Source organism: Falco punctatus (genome assembly GCF_963210335.1).
Source record: "Falco punctatus genome assembly, chromosome: 5".
Lineage (NCBI taxonomy): Eukaryota > Metazoa > Chordata > Aves > Falconiformes > Falconidae > Falco > Falco punctatus.
In genome coordinates this window covers 77,383,812-77,404,623 of record NC_137584.1, presented here as the reverse complement: position 1 = coordinate 77,404,623, position 20,812 = coordinate 77,383,812, and the positions used below count along the sequence as shown (strand labels likewise).

Sequence of the window (20,812 nt, the reverse complement as noted above, 5' to 3'; positions counted from 1 at the left end):
TGTTCTGTCCCCTTTGGATCGCAGCTACAAACACGAACCATGGAGGACACTCGAGCCTTTCCATGCTTCTCGGTTGCTTTCCTGCAAGAAGGCAGCCGCACAAACAAACAGGCTGCTTTGTTTGTACTTTCTCCGAAGCTGCAATTTCTTCCACTAAATGTTTATGCATTCCAAAGTCAAGCAACTTGCCTTGCATCTTGAGAACCCAGCACTTCTGATTTACATTACCTTCAGGAAGATTTGAAGATGTGTATTTAATGGGTTCAGTTAACGAGTTAATTAGCATGCTTTTTCCTCAAAGGTAAACTTTTGCTAAAATCAAAACACAGCTAGAATTTATTTTGGTGCTAAGGGGAACATTTTCATAAAACCCAGAATTAGAGCTAGTAGAAGGATCTTGGATTGGCACATTTGCAGGAGAAGGGCTTGATCCAAAGCTCTTTACAAAGTCTCAGGACTTCTTCTGTTTCAGCAAATTTGGAGTCAGCTGCTCAGCTTAGGTGTAGACTGTGTACGGGAGGGCAACCTCCTGCTCAGGGTCCCCAGCGTCCTCAAGCTTGGAGGACCTATCTCTAGGACTCAGTCTAAGATAATGTTAATGGTACCTTCAGTCCCTGGCATCCCAGCACTGGATGCTGTGCTGGGCACGAGAGACAGGCTGATAGCAGAAGGAGCTCCCGAAATCCCCGACGCCTGGTCATGACTGAGTTGGTTCAAGATTGAGTCACAGAGCAAGAGGCAAGCAATCTGTTCTTCACACATGTCTTGAGTGGGTTGCCAACCTCCTCAGTTACTTATTTGTGAAGCTTTCCACTGCCTTTTTTTTAATTTCTTTTTCAGCTCAGCCTTTATCTTTTTCCTTTCCTTTTTTCTTTTTTTTGAGTACAAATGAACTAAATTCTCCAAACCCATCTGCACTGCTATCAGACGTTGCTTTTTTTTTTTTTTTAAACTTGGCATCATTTCTGAAGTTTCCCTATGTACACTTTCCTGTTCGTGTATTTCCGTCATCCAGGTATCATCACTCAATAACCATACTGTGGCTGTAATGCTTTTCACATGGAAGGAATTGTGTTTTATTGATGGCAAATGTTGTAATGCACTTTCATGTCAAGATGAAAATCCAAAAAAGAAACTTTTTATAGTGTATGCTACATGAAACCTCTACGCTGAACCAGGCTGTAAAGAGAATATATTCAAGTACACATATGCTATGACTATATATAGTAAATTAAACAGTCTTGGCATGCAGGAGTGGGCATGAGAACACATCCCTACTGCAAATTTTTAGCATGGGCACAGGCAAGTAGCACTCTCCCAAGCCATTTCCAGGCATAGACCATGTGTTAGCAAAGGCGAGGACCACTCTGAGTAGGCTTTTTGGATCTCTTCTAGGGGCTAGGGGTATTTAGTGTTATGAATCTGATTAAAAAAAAACCCAAGATGCTTCAGAACCAGAGCCTAAGCCCTGGTACTGTTTAGTTCACGCAGCCACAGTGATCAAGTCTACTAAGGCCATGGGCAAGGACATCTTTGGGACATCGTTCTCCTACCTGACACCTGATTTCTATGATCACAATAGGGACCAAACACTGTGTGAGTCACTTTGATGATGGTTTTATTTGGCAAAGGGGTGCCGGATGAAGCCCCAGCACCTCACAGCAGTTCTTCCCAAATAACCTATCCCTACCTTGGGCTGGGTTTTGGGGGGGTGGCTGCTGTATGTCAGCATTAATTAGTCAGTGTTATTTACACATCCTGGAAAGATTCACACCTGGCAAAACCAAGATGGAAATAGACTCCTGCCTCCTCCCAGGAGAACATCACTGTTGGTACACCTGCTCTCTTTCTACTTTATTTTCTCCCAGGCTTCATAAATCTCGCTCTCCTTTCCACACTGCAGCCCAACGTCAGGAGGTGCGAACGCTCCCGTTTGCTCAGTCAGAAGGGAAAAAACAGATTTCCACAAGCTCAGCTTTTCTCATCAAATGAACTCTGTGTGTTAGGAGGTCAGGGCACCAGGGTAGAGGTCTGGGCAGATGTCAGGAGTGCAAAGGACAGGCCGAAAGAAGCCCAAAGTGTGCAAATGCATAGCACCCAGACAGGCAACCCTGGTAAGGGATAAGCCTTTTGCAAACAACTAGCAGAGCCAGGAGGAAAGATCTACTCTTACTGTATTATTTTCCTATCTAGAAGTTTGGGCTACAGCAAAAACCTTTAGAAAACAGCCAAGCCTGCATTAACAGTTAGCTGTTTTTCATAGACAGAAAGAGAGAGCTCAACATTTTCTCTGAAAACACCTCACCCAGGGTTCCTGGAAGAAGCTCAAGTCTCTGGTTTCTACAGTGGCTGCCTCTTATCAAGGGCTTAGGCTAGTGTATGGCTCCAGTTTTAGCTCAAGTCTGCATATATGACGAATAACCCACAGTGTGCATGGATGCACAACACGGCTGTTGCTGGTCCAGGAGTATCATGTTGCCGAGGATATGGAAAGTGGGAACTCAAATTGTTTTAAATGGAGCATCTTCCTATCATGCTTCCACACTTCCTGGACTTTTCTTTTAAAATTTTAATTATCTCATTTTCTGGTTTCTAGAGCTTGAGTGAGAAGAGTCATCCTCTCCTATTTTTCAGATGTTTATGTTCAACATCCTGAGTTTATTCATAAAGCAACGAGCCTGTCTTTAAAAATCAAGGCCAAATCTAGGTCAAATCTGATAAATATTTTATCCTTTGCTGTGCAGAATCAGAGGGTGCAGGCACATGATCGTGTCACTGCAGCTCAATGAGTGACAGCATGTCACCACACCGATGGGTCATGCACGCTGGGCTGCAAAGATGAGGCCAAACATGTTAGCTTGGAACCTCTTTACTGGGCTTTCTGCAAATGCCTTTTATCTCACATTTGCCAAGAGCCACCATTTGAGTTGCCCTATTTCAATCTTCGTTGGCCCAAAGCCTCTTCACAAGCTTCATTTTCTATGCATGAAAATTTCTTGCAGGGAAAGGAAACATGGCACATCTATAGCTGAGCCTGTAAACCAGGGCTGGGAAGCATGGGTCTGCCAGTTGTCCTGTTTGGGGACTCATTGATGCATATGGGGCTGTCCAGCCTGTATTTCCTTTGAAGAACATCCAGATGCAGAGGGAAATGGTGCACGGTCCAGTTTTTTCCCAGCAGAAGAGCTGGGATATGGCAAGAGTGCACCAGAGCCACAAATATGCTGATGGTTGGAGAGGAAAAGGGCACTCTGGAGCCCTTGTATTGCCTGCTGTGGACTCAGCCTTTGAAGTCATCTCATCCTTGAACACTAAGAGCTCCTCCAGCCCTCAGTATGCTTAACCAGCAGGCAATGAGCTCAGAAAGCTCACGAAACTATTTTCAACAGAAAACACACACACACACACACACACTCATGTATACGACCAGGCACACCCAGGCGCCATGGGTATGTCATCCTTTAGAAGCCAGTGAGCCACTTGAAAATGATGCAGACTTTAGGATAACGTATGTTGAAAAAGACATTGTACACTTGGATCCTGGGATGAAGTTGTTCTACAGACATGGTTAAATCCTTTCCTATTACTATAACAAGCAGTAATGTTTTGTGGCAGTTGTAGGCAGTGGTTCAGTTTGAAGCAATGAGCTACTTCAAAAGAATCAGTGGGACAAACTTTTTAGGCGGCCTCTGAGTCTTCTGTTGCTTTAGTCTAGGCCTAAAATTTAGGGTCTGCAAAAGTATGAAAAGAATAAAAATACTCCCAGAAATTTGAGGAATTTAAGAATCGCAGAAAGAGCAAACCAGCCTTGTCCATGGGTACAGGAGCTTGCTCTTCTGCAATACAGCTTGTCTTGGTTGTCTTATTTCCTGGGCAATAAAGGTTGCACCCAAACTTGTGCTTGGACAGAAACATCTGGGGACGTGCCATCATGAATTGCATTTGAATTCAGGAGTTCTGAAATTGCTGAATTTCACTGAGGGGTGACTGGCCACAGGATTGAGAAGCAACAGGCAGAGAGACAGACAGACATTGCCCTTGGGTCCACGCACCGTACAATCCCAGTAGTTCTGTCTCCCTCAAAAGGGGGCTGAAAATTAAAGCTGAACACCTTCAAAAGTCTAAGTTAAACCTTTGAACTGAAAGAAGGATGTAATTCCTTACAAAATCACTCTTTTTGTCTGCCTGCACTTTGTGTTCATAGAGCTCCCTTCTTATTCACAGAACAGCTCGAAGCGGCAGCAGTTATTCATAGAAATTGCTTCTACACGAGTCACACAAGGCAGTCAGGATGCGACTGCCTAGACAAAGTCAGAGCAAAATAAAATGTACATAATGAAACTAGATTCATGTGGTTTACCCCTTTTCCTTTGTTATCTTCAGCATCTTTGTGACACCGCCGTGACGCCTGATAAGAAAACAGGGGTTCAAAGTGTCAAGAAAACAGTGGTTGTTTCCTTTGCATCAAAAGCGACATCTCCCAGCTTTCTCATGGCTTAGCCCAAAGCAGAAAGTGGCTAAGCTTTGCTCAAGTGGGACTATGAGGTGCTGGCTGCAAGGGGGAAGCATCTGCACAACAAGATATCACACCCACTAGCATGTTTCAAAGCCTGGGACACCTCATTTTTCCTGGGTGCTCTGCTTTTCTGCACTGAGCAAAAGACTATACAAATTTCTTCCTCTCCAGGAAACATATGCAAGAATGTCAATAACAGCAAATACACCAGTTATCCCCAATTTATCTGCTGGGTGTGGAAAAGTTCTCTGTGAAAGATCTGCCACCTCTAAAAGAAACCCACTGGCCATGCAGTTTGCCATGTTCTTGCTATTGCAACGTGGGGCTCAATGCCCAGGCTTCATACTGAGAAACCAGCACAAGGTCACAGACTTAAAATTCAAGCTCCTGGAGTCTAAGGTTGTAAACTTGTTGAAAGAGAAACAGTCAGGCTTGGGGAGAGAGAACTTTTTGAGGCAGCTGATTAGTCCAACCTATACACTGTAAACTCCCAAAAGCAACTGCTGAAGGCTACAAGGACAGAAGAAAGGTGAACTACGTATGACCTCTAAGTCCTGTAAGAAGACCAATGCAAGATGAACCTGAGAACTGACATTCATAACTGTACTAAATTATGGTAGATACATTATGGATGCAACAGAAATACTGCTTTTGTGGCACTTAATCTTTTCCCTCGTCTTTCCCATTGCAAGGTCCCTCTCTGCTCTACTTTTATGTATCAGATAATTTGTAAAATTACAGTAAACTCAGTGCAATTTTTCCCAGTTTCTCCAGTTTCTTTTTTTTATTTAGAGTCTTAAAAATGAATTGGCCAGGAACTTATCATTTTTTCCATCTGTGTTGGTTTGCCTACTAAAGGTATTGCTTTGTCTCACTGATATTCAGTCAATTGATCTCCAACACCAGCAGTATCAGACACCGAAGTTTACAGAGAGGCAGGGGGATAAATTACAGCTCAAATGACCAAACTACTAACTGGAGGAGAAGTCTTTCCCCATTTTCTGAAGTCTTCAAAACTATCTGGAAACCTCCAGTCCAATCACACATACTGTTTTGGGCTCAGAGTGTATGGGTTTCTGCACACAGGGGTATGCCAAAGCACCACAGCAATAAAGAGTATAAATTAACAACTGTCAGCATTGCCACTACTTCATTACCCAGGTGACCTTCAAATCTATGTAGAGGCCAAAATCCTTCATTTTCCTAGGAAACAGAAATACGTCTTGCAAAGAGAATGGATTTTCCCATGCGAGCCCAGGGGCAAATCCCACCTCCTCATTGGCACTCTCTCACATTCTGTTTCCCTTGGGAGGGCCAACCTGCCCTACACAGACCCACAAACACACCTGGGTACGAGGTACCGATCCACTCACACGCACAGAAAGGAAAAATCCCCAAAGTCCAAAGATGCATTTTAGGGTGCTTCTGCCAGCAAGGAAGCCGGAGTTTTCTTATGTTCCATTCTTAGATATTTGAGTACCACATAAGCACTACAATAGTCCATAAATACACATATAGGGGATGAGAAATCTAGAAATCATTGGCCCTGATCCCTAAATCTCAGAAAATTAGGTCTTGATGAGATCACCTTTGAGCATGTCTTGGGCCAAATTCTTTTCGTTGTCTGCATGGTGGAGGATATCCATTCTGGCATCTAGCTTCGGTTTCTGAATAACGGTCTGTATAACTCTTCTTATATAGTCTGTGAAAACTTTTTAGGGCAATTTAGGGATTAAGTTCCTGCTTTAGGGAATGAGTTAGCCATTGTCCCCAGCCCTGAGGTCGCTGGGAGCTGCAAGGTGTAACCTGGCAGGTGAGAAGTCCCAAGCTAGAAGGCAATGACATTCCAGGCTTTGCTTCCCACCGTTATCATTGCAGAAAACATTCAGATGGCTTTTACTGGCTACAAAAGGAAAACCAGCAGGACTCAGTTCTACCATTTATTACCTGAAACAAGTAATTCCTTTGGGTATTTTGGCTAATAATGTTTTTAAGCCTTTATTGTGAACGTGAAGAGGGCAACGTAGAGTGAACAATTATAACATCTGTGGCAGAAAAAAAATCCCCAAAACTGCGATCCCACTTTTCTTTTTTGATTGGGGTTGATATTGACCTGTTAAGGAGAAATGTGCTTACTGGCAAGGTATTAGACTTTTCCAGAAAAATGGCGTCACAGCCTTTCAATTCTTTGAAATTTGCCTTGTCACAAATATTAATTAATGGGTACATATTTTACTAAGAAATACTGATTTCTTAACAACAGCTGTACAGCAGCCAAAAAGCCTTGGAAGAAAAACAGTAACTGCATTTTAAGCTAAACGAAGTAACTAAATAACAATCAATTTTCTTAAATAACCCAGTTACCGCAGGATTCGTAGCAAGATCAGCTCCCCTGCCCCATATATATTTTTACCCATTTCTGATAATATTTCAAAAGCCACCCATGACTTAAAAAGGTGGTAAATACAGAGGCCAATTCATATGCATATTCAATATTTCCATTGATGCCTATCTAAAGCATTACACAACTTTTATTAAGTACCGATCACTTCTGGATGTTTGAGAAGAGAGTGAGCTTAAGAAAACTTTTTCAAAAGTGAACTACTTCTATTTCTGGGAAGCAACTGAAAAATTGATTGCCCCCTTTCTGATGTTGTATGTGGGTGTGGGTGCGTTTCTGAGCTGCATGTCTTCCGTCTTTGAGGTTCAATGTCTCATTTCTAGTTGCTGTGGCAAAGAAGCACTGAAGAAATTACTTTGATGTTTCATTTGCAAGGCCTGAGGTCTGTGGTCACCTCTAGCAGGAGACCTTTACAAATTCAGTCTTAGCATTTTCTATGTCTGGTGAACATTTCCATGGGTCTTGAGGACCAAGGGGCACCAAGCCAGGTGGCTACGATTTCCCCTCATTTTGGTTCACAACACCATTGTGGGGCCGAAAGGACACAAAGGGATAGGAGAAGCCCTGCATGTACCAGTGATGGGCTTGGGTCACAGGCCGAGGAAAGTGATGTAATCCCTTGGGTCAGGAAGTATTTATAATTAAAATCCTCTAACACTGCAGTCACTACAATGCCAAAGGGAGGTTAGCAACATCAAATCTGGCAGCAACGTCAGCAAGCCTACGTTTCCTCAGAGTGCAAACTGGATGTCATTTTAGCTTTGCTTTTTGACAGAAAGAAAGAGCCAAATGCAAAATCAGAATGCTGGCTCTATATGTGCAACACCTTCTGGGGAAGAGGGAACAGGGGGTGCCTTCAGGACCCTACTACTTCCAGAGGAAAACCAGGATCTGAGCGTGGACATGTGCCTCTGAGAGGACTTCTGTGTATGGTATGCATTCATTTACCCATCTTCATCAGGGTTTCACCCCTCAGCCCCACCGAGATGGGTGCAAGCCCCCACTGACTTGACTTGAACAGACTCAGGGAGGTGCCAGCCCCTCTGAACCACAGTCTGTTCAGGTACCAGCACTTTGTGCTTTCCTGTTTTGAGGTTGTCACGCTGTAGATGACCTAAATTACTCTTTCTATTTTTTCTTTTCTCCAGATGGTGAGGTCCAACACAGGCAGGTGTGTATGTCATGCCCTCAGCCATGAGTGGAGGATCGTCTCTCCATCCTTCACCACAGGTGCTTCTGGCACAGTGGGCACAGGGTCAGTCCCTCTGTGCCACAAACAGCTAGATCAGTAAATCCCAGAGATGACAAACAGGTAACATTGCAGTTCATCAGGACGTTATCTGTTGCTATTTTCTGTTGTGGAGGAGCTGGGTAGCTCCTCCAGAGCAGATGTCCACCATAAAAAAAATGCCAGTCTTAAGATGACCATCCCCTAAAAGTATCTTTTCTAAATAAATGCAATGCGGGGAAAAAAAAAAAAAAAAACGAAAAAAAAAAAAGAGTTCCTTGTGCCCTGTTAAATGGAGCAATCAAAATCAGTTCCTAATTTATGACTTCATAATTTTATGAAAATTTCATAATCTTATGGAAATAGAAAATGTGGGGATCCTCTTGGTCAGGCAGAGAGATGGAGGTCTGAAACAGCACGTACAAAATCTTCCCTGGCTGGCAAGGAAAACAGTTGCACAAGTTCTCTGTAAACCTCTTTGTAGTCATTAGCCAGCAATCCTAAATATTGAATAAGTTCTCCCCGTTGTTTCACAATGGGTTTTTTTCTGGTTTCTAGGAACTGTTTTCAAGGACTGCCATTCAGCATATGAGAAAAATGTGTGAACATGCTACACAGTCAGTTCTTTATTCTCTTGGACATTACCCCATTACGGAAATACAGAATATCACGTCACCATGTACCCTACTTTTCTCTAACACTTTCCATCCTGTACCTATAAGCACATTACAAACCTGTGTGATTTTACTGTGATTTCAAAGATCCCTGCCTGGAGGGAAATGCAGTTTCTGTGCTGCACATAAGGAAAAGATGATTGAAGGGGCAGCGTGAGTAGAGTAAGAGGCATCTTTCTTAATACCCAATACAATGCCTTATAAAACCACAATCCTGTCTCTATCTAGTAGTTTGAATTAATCTCTTCCAGACAAATAAAATAGACGAAGGAAAGAAAACAAGGCAGAGGAGAAAGTACAAAAAAAGATGGAACAAAGATGCCATTTTCAATCACTGGCCCCGACTCAGCATGTAACCATTTTCTATGGCAAGGAGCAAGTCAAGCAAATTCCTCATTGCCTGGTACTTTCTACAGCTCCACAAAGCCAGAGGCGGTGGATTTTGCAGCTCTTTAAAGAACAGGGAGAAATTGCCGCCCATGCTGCTCCAAATCCCCAAGTGGTGCAGGAATTGCTGCTCAACATGTGGTGACTGATCAGCAAAGGGACAGAAACACAGACTGGATTTTCAGTCCTGACTTTGAGATCCAGCTGCCAAACAGCATTGCAAAAAAAAAAACCAACCAAAAACCAAAACAAAACACAAAAAAACCCAAAAGACCTCTGGAGATTTCCCATACTTTTTTTTTTTTTTGGCTTATTCTCCTGGTGTATTCATCTTAACAGAAATCAGCTGTTCTCCTTCTCACTTGTACAGTATTTGCAGAAGAGACTTCAGCATCCGGGCTGGCTGTTATTAAAAGATGAGAACATCCTGCTCTGTTAGGAGAACACCACTACTGGTAATAAAAGGACAAAGATCCTTTGCATCCAGGTTTCCTGAGATCTGTCTGGATTATTTGGTTTGGGTTTTTTTTTCACTTCTGCCATGGCCTTTCCTTCCTATTTCCTGACGTTTGCCAACCAGCCTCGTACGCTCCAGAGCAAGGATAAAAATTGTGCTTTCCTGGGAGAAGCTATCTCACAGCATTGGGATGTAACAGCATCATTTTTAGCTACTAAGGACTTCTTTTTCCAACTGCGGAAATTAAAAAGTAAACAAGCTGAGGGGTGAGGGGCTGCCTTAGTGTATAGGCTCCAACTTTATTTTTAATAGTACTCTAAACTTACAGCCTGGAGGAATAGAAATGAAGGGATGGACAGATCACCAAGCACTGGACTCCTACAGATGTGCAAGAAGGTTTTAAACCCTTACTGTGCCTTGTTTGCCCAAACCCAGAGGCGGGAAAAACCCAGACCCAGAGGCTGGAGGAAGTCACCAATTGCACTTTGGGAAGTTGGGGGTAGACATTAGGAGAAGTGTGGGGATGAGATGCTCTGCTGAAGCCCCAGCTCTCCACGCTTGAAAGATCTCAAGACTTGCTGGACACAGCCATGCTGAGCAGATCTGGTGGTGGTGGTGGTCCTGTATTGAGCCTCCCTTGAACCAGGAGACCCATGGAGACCCCTTCCAACCAGCATTTTGGTGACGCTTCATTGCTAACACCCACATTTACAGGTTGAAAAATGCTGGGGCATCCAAAACCACGGGACTATTAATAGAGGGACTTCAGCTGATCTGTACTGGCGTAATGACCATCTGAACTTGGCCCCATGGTGAGCATTAATCACTGGCAAGTTGCTGCGGCACATCAACTTTAAGATGAGTTGTTTGCTTTTCTGTAAGTGTTGGGACATCCTGCAAGCTCCAGCTGCTCATCCTGAGCGAGCTGCCGGGAGGGAGCGGCCAAGGGCTGCCTCCATGGATTGCGGCGATCTCTGCTTTTCTTCCTGCCCCGCCACAAATCCCGAGTAAATCTGTTGAGACAGCACAACTTGGCCTTAACTCCGCATTGTTTCTTGACCAGATCAGCAGTCTGGAAACTGGGTCAATTTTTCTAAACATGTGGTTTAGAAATGTGCTGTTTCAAAGGACACTGTCCAATGGTGTGAGACCAAACATCGGATTTGTAGTAAAAAGAGCTAAACAACAACAAGTTCAAAGCTCTCTTAAACACTGAGCCCATGGGACACCCTGACAAAGTAGGGAAATAGTAAATTCCCTGTTCTACATTTAGGGAAACTGAGGCATTAAAGGAGGAGGCCAAAGCTGCCTGGAGAATGATGCTGAATCATGCAAAATTAGAAGATGCTGAAATTTCCCAGCTACAGAGCAAGAGCTAGTTTGTCTCATCTTTACAAGTTCTTACAAATATAGCTATAGGAATTTCATTTTATTCTCTTACCTGAGCTGCAGGAGGGAAATTCAAGTCCATTTGTTATTTAGATAACACAGATGGCATTAGAAATGCAGGTTGCACCTACCCTAAGTAATATATGCAATTAATCTGCATCAAAGTAGCAGGGAAGTCCTGCGAACTTCAATTTTAAATCATCTTGTAGGTTCCAAGTTACTTTGTTTGCATTGCATCAGATCACCAGATGTTTTTGGAAGCTTAGGCTTTGTTCTCTTTGTATCTCACAGCCTTATCTGTTACTGGGGCCAGCAGCTTCCTATTCCCAGAGGCGTAGATGCTGATGTCCCCCCCCTCCCAGGCCATATAAGTATCACAAAGAGACCCCATGGGAACAGCTCCATACATCCCAGACAGATATTTGCTTCAGCAGATCTACAGGAGAAAGTTTATAATTACAGAAGGCCAAACACAGCCCTTTTGAATGCTACATATTTCATTTTTTGCTTTAAGCTCACGTTAAAACTTTTCTTCAAGACACTGAGTAGAAATGCTCAAGCTGCCTCCAGTATTTTATCTGCCACAGTCATCCCCATCACTTACCTAAAGATTATGGATTTCTAAGGATTTGCTTGCAATTTTAACCTGTCCAACAAGTGTTTCTCGTGAATAACGCTCTTGGGCTGTTCTCTGCAAACATTCAGCCATGTGGTGAGTGCCTGAGCAGCTGCAAGGCTGGTCACCCACACCGTGCCATACCCTCTGCTACCCAAATACATGCTCTAGCGTGACCCCCCCCAGGTGCTGCAGAGCACTGCTGTGACTTATGCAGAGCATTTACCATCCACAAGTGATGGCCCAGGGGAGGGATTTCACCCCAAAATACCAATTCATTTCCTCCCAACCACGCAGAAGGTAACTAGACGGTACATGTCAATCCTTGGAAATATAACTGAGGTTATTTCCTCCTTTTGCCCAGTAAACACTTTGATGATTTTTTTTATTTGGTGCCAGTGCAGGACTTGGTGCTGAACCATAAAGCCAGACTCTGCTCCTTCTCTCCCCCACCTCTCCCCCAGCGCTCATTTTAGGCACAAAAAAAGGCTGATCTAGGCCTGTGGCTGCCAACACGTGGCTGCTCTGAGCCCCTCCGGTGTTGCTCACAGTCACAGGAAATTAAAAAGTTAAAACAGAGGCTAACAGGGAAAGGCAGCACGAGATCCTGCCCGCCGCATGCACACTACGTGGGACCAGAAAAGGCCTGACTCCAGCAATCCAGAGTGGACGTTCAACCCTCACAACCCCAAAGCAAGAAGCTATTTACTGGCAGCAAAAGGTGGGGAAGGCAATGGTCACCACCCCTTGTAGGAAGCATCTTTAAATCTTATCTTCTAAAAGTATTTTGAGTTTGATCTCCCCCCACTGCTCCCCACGGCTCCACATCAGGCAGTCCTCCACACTGACCAGTGGTGGTCATTGTGTCTCAAGAGTGGTCGGTTTCTGGCTAAGGCAAGAGAATGAGACTCACCTTCTCAAGCTGCAAAAGGGTAAATGAATCAAAAACTCAAAAGTAACACCCCCAGTATGATCTATGATGGGATTTCCTGCACTGGATCAGTGATGGTTTGACTCCTCCAACTCTTGTGCTGACCTTGTCTGCTGTAGATATCCCCAGAGAAATGTGCTAGAAACCAACAAAAGATAGATGGATCGCTGTAACTCCTCAATAACCCGCCTAAGTAAGAATATCATCCTGTCAAACCTCTTTATTCAGATTAGTTTTAGCTGAATATATGCTATCCGTGCAGTCACGCAAGCAGTTTTTAGCTTAGACAGCGACCTGCAGTAGATAGCTCCTAGTCTGACTCACAGGGCTCTGGGGTAATTTGGAGGGGACCGTGGGAGGTGTCCAGCCCAACCTTCTGCTTGAGCAGCCACAGCTCTGGGGTCAGACCAGGTTGCTCCATGCTTTACCCAGTCAGGTCCTGTAAACCTCCAAGAACAGAGTGGCATGACCTCCCTAAGCCCCTGTCCCGCCACTTGACCATATGAAATGGTGAAAAATGCTTTCTTTCCTTTTATGAGCATCTGGATTAAGTGACCATGAAAGCAAGAACATAGTGAACATCCTGCTGCGCTCTGACTAACTCAGATGGGTTAACCTGCGTACCAGAGGGCAGCGGAATGTCTTAGTACTAATGTTCGTAGCCTAAGTCCCACCAAAATTATTTCTATAGCAATTACACCACAAAGCATTGATTGGTTTGCTTGGTTCCTCACTCTTGGACAAACCTTGTCTAAAATTAGGACTCAGATTATGGGCTGGAATGAAAGCACCCTTGAAAACCCCCAAACATTATCTCAGTCTTCAACCACCACACAAGAAATATGTAGGTCCATGAAAAGCCAACAGAGCTCACAAAATCAGTATTAGTGACATTTAAACATCAGAGTTAAAGGTTTCTTGAAATGATCAAACCCTCATGCCTCTGTGCTACTATTGCACTTTTGCAGACTCAAGAAATAGCTAAAAAGGATATGAACTTACTATGAAACCAGGCACAAGCTTGCAAACAACTCCTGTCCTCTCCTCTCCTCCTGCAGACAGCCTTGGGTGAACTTAACCTCACTTTATTAGCTGCATCTCCTCCTATCCCTGACACTAGGCAGGAGGAAAAATAGCCTCCTCCCCCAGTCGCCTCCCTATCCATATATCTTTTGCTGCTTGGAAAGGATTCTCGCCTCAGGCCATGCAAATCGCAAGATTATCTGTAACTGCATTCCTCAGATCTGACCAGGAGGAGGTGGGGATAGCGCAACCCCCACCCTGGAAAAGCACCATAAACCCTAATCTCTCACCACTGCCCCCAGTTTGGAAATGTATCCCAGCTTTTCCTGTACTTTAAGCTCTGCCCCCAGCATCAGAACGTCCCGGCTAATGTCAGTTGTTAGGTTTCAGAGTTAACAAGCTAGTAAGATGAATGGAGCAGTTTGCACTCCTCTAAGAAACACAGGTTTTGCTAGTTTGCAGACTCAGGAGAAGAAGCAACATTGGAGATCAGATTTAGAAGGTGTCCTTTACTACCCATAGGCCTGGAAACTTGCTTTCTATATTTAATTGCAAACTTAAGCACTGCAGAAATTGAGAGGGCCACCACAGAAGGGCTAGTACTGTGCCCTACCATGTACTTTACCCTGCCTGGTGCTAAGAGGAGACAGTGGAAGAAACAGAAGCATAGAAGAACATTAACAAAAAAAAGCCATTTTATTGAAAATGAAATTAAAACTTCAAATTAATATTACAATCATGAGAAAATGCCAAAACAATTCAATTTACAGTTGCAACATACAATACAAATAGTCCCTTTGAAGTTGAAGTAAACTGATCCACAATCATTGTCTGTGGCATAAAGCAGAGTGTGTTTGTACAATATGTGCATGAAAAGCAGATCTCAGGTGACAGCACTTGAAAAAATAAAAAATTAAAGCTTGTATTTACACAAAATGCTACAAATATTTTGTTCCAGCGGAAATTCAAGACTGGTAAAGCATATTTAACAACAACAACAAAAAAAAATTGGAATGTCACTCATATTACCTAAAACAAAAGTTACTGTAAAAGTATGGGTTTGGCTGATATACTTAAAAGTACTGCATTAAAAAAAAAAAAAAGCAAAGAGTTATCTGTAAACATGGAAGTAAACAAACATCTAAAAAAGTTCTCAGAAAATGTTAAAATGAAATGCATTCTATTTAAAAACAAGAAGAAGTTCAGGGGTTCAGAGAATGGGGCTTCTTTGAGCTCATGGCTGATCCAGGTTTTAATTATTGCTTTTGCTCATGGCTTGTGGCCGCGTGCAGCCCGGCATGGGGCTGAGCTTTGCTTTGCTAAGTGTGAAAGTGCAAAATTTTCCCCACTCAAGATGGTACCTGTGGAAACCGATAAATCTTTGCTCAGGGGACTGCTGGCAAAAAAAGTTCAATGCTAAGAAAGACACAGCAGCTGGTCTTTTAAAAGAAACAATAAATGCCACACGAATGATGCTGTGGGTTAAATAAATTGCTTTACTCATCCATCCCGACCCACTGACCCTGATCTGGTTACCCTTAGGAAGAGGGAGAGGAGGATTTAATCCCTCCATTTGGCAAAAGGGACATTGTGCCTGTTGTGCTGGAAGTAAATCTGTGGTAGGGTAAGAGAGCTGGAAATCAAAAAAGGCCATTTTTAAACCTTTAAATCTATGACTGGTGCCAAAGTTTGCCGCTCACTGAAGGGAAGGGCTGCCGTACCTTTGAGAAAACTCCTTTCTGCTGATGCTAAGCACCTCGCAAAATGTCAAATAATCTGATATGATTTACTGCATAGTGCTGGTTGGGGTTTTTTTTTTGGTCTGAAATCCTGATTCAAGAGTATTTCCAAGTGAACTCAAAAGCATTTTCCAAAAGCTTTGATGAGCATCTCTGCCTCAGCCTTGACACCTCCCTCTGTGACCAGCCTGATGTACCAGGAGAGATTTTCCAAAGGCACCAGGAGGGTTCAGGAGCATGGGAGTCTACTGAAAGTCAAGGGGCTGGTGCTCCTCCATCCATAGGTACTTAGAAAATCCTTTCCTTCCTATCTCAAGCAGGCAGGGCCAGACGCCTGCCTGTATGGCCAGGAAACTGAGGGTACGGGTTGGGCATGTGCACCTCGACCAGGCGGAGAAAATGTTTTCAACGTCTGTCCCTAATGGTCCAGCTGAAAAACTGCGGTGACATAAACAGAGTCCTGTCAGTACTGAGCAAAACGTGTCTGGTCTGTGCTGGATTTATCCAGAAACAAAACCCAAGTGCTTGAATTTTACAACAAAGTCTTAAAAAAAAAGAAAAAAAGAAAAAAAAAAACCCACCCCCAAAAAAAAACCAACCTGGGTTGCTGCCTGCAGCCACTCTTAACAACATTTCAACACAAAAGCACCCTAAAAATTACTTAATATGCATACAGTAAACCTTAAAAAGCCCTTCTCAGCAATAACAAATAATGTACAAATATAGTACCTTTTATTAAATAGGAAACAGCTTGCACTGGCAGTACATCTTTTTCTCTTGCTTACTAAACAAAAAACAAAACTGAAATGTGTAACCAGACACTGGCTTTTTAAGTGCTGCTGAGACTAACAAACGTATTTTACAGTTACAAATAAATGGACAGTGGTATGCTTCAAGCTACCACAAACCAACAATAAATAGAATCAATTACAGCTTCCATCTTTGAAGGAAAACTAAGTATTAGAAGAAAAACAAAGTGTCTTACTTATACTTTAAGCATACTTGGTATACAACCTTTAAAAGGCAAAGACTTTATTAATTATTTTTTTTAAGAGCGCGTCATCACGCAAATCAGAGGGATGTACCATGCTAACGTCAACTCGTTTAACAGCTTCGCTATTAACGAGCAGTGATGGTGTTGTCCGGCTCTGTATGGCTATGCCCAACCGATGATTTATTGCGATACTTTGGAGGTAGCCAAAGTACAGCCAAGGAGCGGTATGGTGGCCAACAGCCCCCCCGAGTAGGCTGCAGATGGCGACGGCTAAGGCAGGGCAAGGAGGGAGCACCGGCAAACGCCATCAGCGTGTGCTGAACATCTCGCTATAGCAGGCTTAGCATCACCTGCTTAGGGATAGTGTGGGGAGGGCGGTTCAGCTCCCACTGCATCCATCCGATGCCACGTTGCCTCCCTGTTTGCCATAGCAGCCCTGGGCTGGGCAAAACTTGGGCCCCTCCGCTGGATAGTTTGGTGGCAGACAGGTTGGTTAAGGGGTTTGGGTGCAATTTGCTCTCCCTGTATCATGCCTGAGAGCCCCAGGGTGGCTTTTAAGGTGACTTTTACCTTCAGCATTTGCAGAGGTGAATACTGTTGCCCTTGTGCTTGTCCCTCTAATACGGCAACAGCCACATCAGCTTCAAAGTCAACACAGCATCCTTACAGCTCTAGCATTTAATGCTAATGGGTGGGGATTCCCTACCAGGCAGTTTCTGTCTCGAGTTTTGAATCTTTTTCTTCCATCAAGTGGGCTGAAATTGCAAGGGGAGGGGAAAAAGTTTCACCTATTCTCCCTTAATCCCATTTCTGAGATATTTAACAGCTCATTATTGGTAAAAGACGGGCTTTGAAATGGTTTTGTTTTTTCTTTGGAAAAAAAAAAACCTTGTCGAAATTCAAATCACGCTGTCAAAACAGAACATTTTAAAATATGAATATTTTCAAATTTTGAAGTTCTAAGAAAAGTCCTGGGAGAAGAAGAAATTAGGGGAAGGGTGGAAAAATGTTTCATCCTTCCTACCATTTTTCCAGTGTCTCCACAACTACTGATTAAAAGGCAAGACTGTGTTGAAGGCAACCAGACAGCTAATAAAAATATTTTAAACACAATATTTCCTTCATAAGTTATATAAAAAGATCCTACATCCAAAATCATTTGATGTGGATGCATTTGGATTGGGTTTGTCATTTTTAAGTCACATTGTAAACTGGTTCACACTGGAACTGGTTTTCAGAGTTGGGTAAAGGTTTGAGGTTTACACCATAGCAGAAATGTAATAAGTAAAAAAAAAAAACAAACCCCCAAACAAACCAAAACAAAACCCAAAAGACTTTTAGAGACCGAAGTCAATATATCATTACATTAAGAAACATTTAAAGGGTCCAAATGTCATTAAATAATTATAAATATTCTTTTAAACTTATACGATGATTCACGTTAGCAAACAACCTCAAATTTTACACATTTATAATTTAAAAAAAAAATAAAAAAGAACATAGCCAAACAAAAATACTATGTATAACATTTTGGCTCTAGTAATATATATTGCCATTTTCATATTTTGCATAAGTAATAACATTTTGTTTTTTGTTTTTAAAGGTTGCTATTTTTTGGTTTTTGGCTAATCAAAGGCAAAATGAACAGATACAAAAGCAAAAAGGAAACCCCAGGGTTGTCTAGCCTAACTTGAAGACTTGTTCTCTTTAAGTACCCAAAAACAAACCAAAAAAGCAATGAACACAGAGAAATTCCAACCATTATCTGCAGCAAGGCTCGGACAGAGTTTTTTGGGACAGCTGTTTTAATCTGAATGTATCATGGCAAAATGGAAGCAACTTGATCTTTGCTTTCCTTTTTATGTGCACCAATACAAGCCAGTTGAATTGCACTACGGGTGTGAAGAGGGTCCCATACGTTGTATGATTGCAACTGTATCTGGAGTTCATGGTCAGGGGTTTTTTGTTTTAAAAATAAAAGGGAATGCAGCCTTTGCCTTGCATCACCATGTTTATCCTGATAGCCGGGGAGTCCATTCTCTCCTCATTGGCAATATACTCACTAGTTATCACAACACTCTAGATTAAAAAAAAAACAAACAAAAAACAAAAAAGGAAAAAAGGAAAAAAAAAATTAGGGGGTGATTTGTGTGTGTGTGTGTGTGTGTGAGTGTGTGTAAAAAGTACATTTTAAATATAAAACAAAGCAAAATGGTTCCATGGAAAAAAAATAATTATGTTCTTTGATCCGCATAATCAGAAACATAGGTTGTGGTGTGTTGGTAACTCTTGTGTTATTTATGGCCATTATCATCCCATCTACACAGTTGCACATATTGGTAAAATGTATTAAAAAAAAAAAAAAACAAAAAAAAACCCAAAAAAAAAAAAAAAAAAAAAAAAAACAACCAGAAAAACCAGGCACTTCGTAGTTACTTGACTGTTTGGTTTGGGTTTGTTTTTGGTTTTTTTTGGCTCGCGGAGGTCGGGCCGGCTACAGAAGAAATCTCAGTACGGCCTCCAAACGGACTCATCCATTCTGCCACTAGAATTCAAGACAGTTGGGGAGCTGCTGTGGCTGCCATCCGCCTCCACCCCGTCACTCTGGTTGGGCAAGTTAGGGTTTAACAGCGTGCTGCCGTTGGATGTGGTGGTGCACGGAGGAAGCATCCTGGAGGGGGAGCGGTCCCCTCCCGGCACCATGGGGAACTGGTATGATCCTGACGAAGTGCCATAGTAGAGATATGGAGTGCTGCTGGTCTGGAAAGGTCCACTTTGGTTTTGGGAAGAGCCGGGGTAGGGTGGTGGTAGGTAGGTGTGGTAGTGAGTGGTTGCGGACATACCCAGTGACATGCCTGAGGTGACTGGCGGTGTATAGGTAAAGGTGGCTGGATAGTGCATTCGTGGGTTGGAGAAGCGGCTCTCAGTGAGGGATGAAATGCTTGTGAACTGCCTGGGATCTGAAAATGGGCCCAGCTCTGAAGCACCTAAAAAATTATAACAAAAGACGGGGGAAAACAATTCTGTAAATACCATTTTTCGTATCAAGTGATGATAGAATTTTATTTTTCTAAGAACACCCACTTCTTTTGGCCCCCAAGAGAACAGCAGATCATATCAAATAATACATTGCAAGGAACAGAGTCATACACCTGTCTTCTACAAGTGCTGGGCCAAACTCATCCCTGGTCTAACTCCACCGATGCCAATGGAGGGACCGGCATTGCCATCCTGAAGTGGTCGAGGGTCACAACAGGGGGTGTTGAAAAATAATCTCAAAAATCAAGAGACTGAAAAAGAGCCAAAAAGAAAAAGATGGATTTGGAGGTGATTTGCCTTCTGGTTTCTGAGCTTTGAGGGTTACGTATCTCTGGGTTTTTTGCCTTAGCCTCTCAAGAAACTCAGGTCTGGTTGCTGAGATTCCCACCTGGAAGCTGAGATTCCCACCTCAGCACACACCTTTGGGAGCTGGGGTTTCAAGAAAAGCAGAAATTACCGTGCAACTTGTAACAAAACTACCAGAGCTGGCAACACCAAGTTAGTTGCACCACTGACACCAGGGGAGTTACACCGGGGGTGACTAAGACCCACTTCTTTCCTTAAATCAATTTATTTAGGTGAGAATCTGCTCAGCTACTTCCTATAGCCGAAAAATATTATTTGTTGCATCCGAAGGATAGGGAAGGCCACTGAGCCGATAGCAAAGATGCAGATCTTACTTTTCACTGCAATTGATGGAAAATTACAAGCCCAACGCTCTTTTTGCCATTGAAAAAAAAGTTGTTTTCATATGTAGTCTGTGCAGTCTGGTTGAAAAAAAGACCACACAGTTTATGGCAACTGTGAACGTCTGGATGGTAACACTGTGGATTGGAGGCTAACGCGAAACAGGGATGGGTAAACTCATTTTGCCTAATTTCAAATCCCACATCAAACACCCAAAGTTTCGGAGCAGAACTGGAAAGCAAACATTAGTAGCTTGGTGATCTGCTTAGGAGACTGTGGGATGGACAGGAGCAGAAGAAAAAGATGGTGAAAGCTCGCGCTGAGAGCCAGAAATGTGGAAAACAAAAAGGGTGTGGGAAAAGGGAGGGGGAAAAGAGAAAAAGACTAATGCAGAAGTGCAGTGCAGGAGGAGGCAAATGCTTTGGCCACTCTGCAGTAGATACATATACACATACTTATAGAGAGCTGAAAAAAGTGGCGTAGAAATAAAGGGGGAAAATAATGAAATCAAATGGACTTTCCCTGTGCTTCCCAGCTGACATTTCTACAGCTTTACAGTCCTCTAGATCCAAGGGTTCACTCATCTCTGCCAATCTGCCAAATCTGATTTAACTGAAAGGAAAATACAGCATCTTCTAGATGTCAAACTGATGTGCTAAACACTGAAACGCTCTGTGTATCCTCAATATAAGATGAAGCCATGCCTGCCCTGGCAGAGAGGCTTTGGATCT

General features: G+C 43.0%; 1 protein-coding gene across 7 annotated transcripts in view; it reads right to left on the bottom strand.

Moving 5' to 3' along the window:
* Positions 1-20,812, bottom strand: part of RUNX2 (RUNX family transcription factor 2) — a 250,418-nt gene that overhangs the window by 70,720 nt on the left and 158,886 nt on the right. For 2 of the 7 annotated variants that reach the window (XM_080388544.1, XM_080388543.1), the window contains exon 7: positions 12,450-19,342. The exons of the other annotated variants lie outside the window; for them this stretch is intronic. In XM_080388544.1, the coding sequence (XP_080244670.1) occupies positions 18,864-19,342 (479 nt within the window). In that variant the 3' untranslated portion in view covers positions 12,450-18,863. Of the gene's footprint in view, positions 1-12,449; positions 19,343-20,812 lie in introns of those variants that run through there. 7 annotated transcript variants of the gene reach the window in all.